A 4,014-nucleotide genomic window follows, 5' to 3' on the forward strand; every position below is an offset into this window, starting at 1 on the left:
ACCGTTGATTGAAGGTACAGAAATTCTTAAATGCAATCATATAATTGAATTTGGCATTAAAGAACAATCTGAAAATAAAGTTGTGTTCATAGCATTATGCCTACAAACATCAAACTTAAATGGGAATCCTCATGAAATTATTATATCAAAAACAAATCTAGACTTTAATACTACTATAAATGGTTCATGTAGTTGTAAAGCTGGCACTGGCAAGTGCAAACATGTTGTAGGCTTTTTGCTCAAACTTCAAAAGTAAGTACCAACTTTTATGTATTGAATTATATATAAAATTAAGAATCTAACAATATTAAAATAGCATTTTATTAATACCATATTCTAACAGAACTTCAGAAGAGGACATACAACATTTAAGTTGTACCGATCTTCGTCAACAATGGGGCAAAATGAAAAATACTGGTATTCATTTGTATAAACCGATACCTATAAGAGAATTTTGTCATGTTAAATGTCCTACTGCTTCTTATAAACAAAGTTTACCAAACTCGCTACCACCTGACCTTCAAGAAGAAGTTTTTCAAACATTGTTACAAGGTATATATTATGTCATTCATCAATAACTTTTTACAAATATATAAATTAGTTTTATTATTGTATAATACATTTTTATTTAGTTTTAAAAAAGTAAAACTTCTTTTAAAATTCTGCAGGGATTTACAATAAAGGTCTACATAAATAATTCTAATTCTACAGATAATTGGAATAAAAAAAATATGAAGTATAAGTATAAAAAGTATGAAAATTAACTAATAATACACTTAAAGGCTTATGCTTATTTTGCTTATTTTTATGCAATATTTTATATTTTATCTAAAAATGTATAGTCTATTAGTTTTTTTTTTTGTGATTCCTATAGTAATCATAAATGGCTATAAATGTCTAAACTTATTTGGTATTTATGTACTGTTAAATTGCTATGCTTTAATACTACACTCAAATGGATATAAAGCATTATCTATATTATATAATAATAATCATTTGCTATGCTGGTTAATATTGGATACTTAGTTACATTTTAACACATGGTAATATTGTTCTAGGTTTTCCAGACTCGGCAATATCAATTCACCTAAAAGGTCGCCATAGTCCTCGAACTCGATCACTAGACACTACAACAAGTACATCTAGTTTTGATAAAAATAACTTCTATACAAAATTGGTAACTGCACATTCTTCAGTAATCAAAGATGAAGCACAAAATATACTCGAGTTAACGAATAATTGTTCCTCAGATGCTATACATTTTTATAAAACAAAAGTAGAAATTAATAAACAAGAATCGATCAATCTGTGTAGTAGTACATTAACTCAAATGGGACCAATATGGCTTACATCTCGTAAATTGAGAATCACTGGTACATCAGCGTATAAATTATTTACTTTTTTTCGTGGATCACTTCAAAATAAAAATATTTCTTCTAAATTAAAATCCTTATAGATTTCCAATTTCTCTGGTAACAGTGTTACTTTTTATGGGGTTGAAAATGAACCATTGGCCATTAAAGCTTTTGAAAAATTAAAAAATATAACTGTAATTAAATCAGGAATTGTTGTTAATATTCATTGTCCTTGGTTAGGATTTAGTCCAGATGGGTTTTTTTATATCTGATAATGAAATTTATTTAATTGAAATCAAGTGTCCAGTCATGGGTAAAACAATGTGTGGGTTGGAACTATTAAAGAGTTTAAAATATATTGTGATTAATAACATAGGTGTACCCAGCCTTAAAAAAAAACATTCTTATTATGGGCAAATTCAGTTAGGTTTATTACTTTGTAATATTAAAAATGGCTATTTAGTTATATATCAAAAAATGACTAATTCTGTTTTATTAATAGAAGTTAAATTAGATTTAGAATTTTGTAAAGAATTATATTCTTCACTGAATTTCATATATTTTAAACATGTATTACCTTTTTTATTGGAGAACCAGGATAAAATATAATTAAATTAAATACAAAAATTAATTAAATAATTATATTCACATTATATTACTTTAATAAGTTATTTTTTAAATGTATATTATGATGTTTTAATAAAATATATGCTTTACAATATATTATCATGACTTAATGATATATAAATTAGCTATTTTTTAAACAATAAAAGTATTAAAATCCATCATTTCCTATTATCGGGTTTGAAATATTTGTAAATCCACAAACAATATATACAATTTTATCTATTTTACACATACACTTCCAAGGCATTTTATTTTTAAAAATATGGTATATTTTAATCCTTTGTATGGCTCGTTCTATGTGTACCCTAGCTTTGGCAATTTCTGTGTTTGCTACACCATCGTTTAAACTAAGCTGTTTATTTTTTCTCAAAAAAGGAGGGCGTATTAATTTGACTCCTGCATTTGTGCAAGATTCTTCTATAAGGAATCCTTTATCTGCCATTACAGAGTCCCCTATTTCACACTTATTTAAAATACCTCCGGTTTCAAATATATGTTTATCAGAAGCTTTTCCACCAAATACATCACTTACAAAAGTAATTAACCCATCAGGAGATATACCTACCATGAACTTAATGGTGTGACGACCTTTATAAAATGAATATATCCTAATACGACATGCTAGAAATTTTGGTGTTTCAATAGCAGTTTCAGTTCCATCTACAATAACTCTTGTAGACATGAAATTAATGAAACACCTAGGAATATTATTTTCTATACTGTTTTTAGATGGCCAGATAATTAGAGGTTTTAAGATTAAATATAATAGATCAATAGTGTTGTAAAAATAATTTGCGCATGTACTTTTAGATATACTAAATAATACACAAAGGCATTTATATGATATGTTCAGTTTAAGTTTAATTAATGTTAATAATATTCGATGATGAACATCTAAGACAAATTCGGTATTATAATTTAATCTAAAAACTATCAATTCCCCTACTTCAACTATTTTTTTGAATTTTAATAATGTCGGGATTCCTGTAAAGGCTAATATGTCAGAATCATTTCTAATTAGATCCATAATGGTGCTTTTGAAACCTGGAGGTTGGTACAAAGGGTCTACTTGGATACATTTATCAAAAGTTAGTATAGGTTCTTTGTTAGATATTTGAACCCTAGCTTCATTTATTAATTCATTAGCAAGTTCTTCAAAGTCAGATGATGTTTGCTCTTGTGTTTGATCTAATTCATTACTTGCACCAAATAAATCTCCGACAAATTTGGATCGTTTTTGTGCTCGTTCAGATCTTTTTCGTATTTTTTCTTTTGTAGGAGTGTCAATCACTTTGTCCAGTTTTCTTTTTGGAAGATTCAATGATGGAATCACATTTACTTTGAGACGACGTAACCTCGGTGAGTGTTCTAAATAGTTTTTATTTTGTGCAAAACAACTGATAAGTCTTACAATTTTATCATTTACCATAAAGGGTATTCGTTTAGTATGCGTGACTACCGGTCCGATAATTAATTTTAAAACATTCAAATTAAAAATTATATAATTAGGCGTTATTTTATTATTACAGATTACGAATTATATTCAATATCAGTCAAAATTAATTTTAAAAAATGCATAAAATTTCATTTCAGCTGATGTTCCATGCATTTTTTGTAGGATCTTAGTTTTTAATACTCCCCAGTCACACACTAAACCCAGTAATACAGGTAGGTCACATACTAAATTCGATTTTCAACAGGTAGGTCACATACTAAACGAATACCAAATAAAGGTCTTAAACTATAATCAATCACTTGTTTGGCTAATAATAAAATCCTCGTCTTGGAAGTGAAATGAACACACCACAGCATTTTTTGGAGTTTTTTTGCCCATTTTCAAAACAATCTCCCACTGTCGCTTTTTGTTAATGTTGCTTGGAAATGCATGAAAACTTACACTAGTATCACCACGTCTTAAATATAATAAAATAATATTTATTATTATAGTATAGTGTTATATTAGTAACAGTAATAATAAATCACTAGTTATATTACTAAATGTGTATTATTTCTATTGAAATATTGAACTTAC

At 27.2% G+C, this 4,014-nt stretch overlaps 2 protein-coding genes across 2 annotated transcripts; one reads left to right on the top strand and one right to left on the bottom strand.

Moving 5' to 3' along the window:
• Positions 1-7: 7 nt before the first annotated feature.
• LOC111029753 lies at positions 8-1,476 on the top strand (the record flags this gene model as incomplete). The annotated part of the gene is made up of 4 exons (XM_022308895.1): positions 8-252; positions 344-552; positions 1,059-1,373; positions 1,457-1,476. Coding segments are annotated over 4 exons (789 nt in total), but the record flags the coding sequence as incomplete, so codon positions are not given.
• Positions 1,477-1,488: 12 nt separating this feature from the next.
• LOC111029754 lies at positions 1,489-3,521 on the bottom strand. Its single transcript, XM_022308896.1, has 2 exons — positions 2,217-3,521; positions 1,489-1,523 (listed from the first exon to the last, which is right to left on the bottom strand). The coding sequence occupies exons 1-2, from the start codon at positions 3,409-3,411 to the stop codon at positions 1,489-1,491; spliced, it is 1,230 nt and encodes a 409-aa protein (XP_022164588.1). The 5' UTR covers positions 3,412-3,521.
• Between the last annotated feature and the right edge of the window lie 493 nt (positions 3,522-4,014).

The sequence above is a fragment of the Myzus persicae genome, unplaced genomic scaffold, assembly GCF_001856785.1.
Source record: "Myzus persicae strain clone G006 unplaced genomic scaffold, MPER_G0061.0, whole genome shotgun sequence".
NCBI lineage: Eukaryota > Metazoa > Arthropoda > Insecta > Hemiptera > Aphididae > Myzus > Myzus persicae.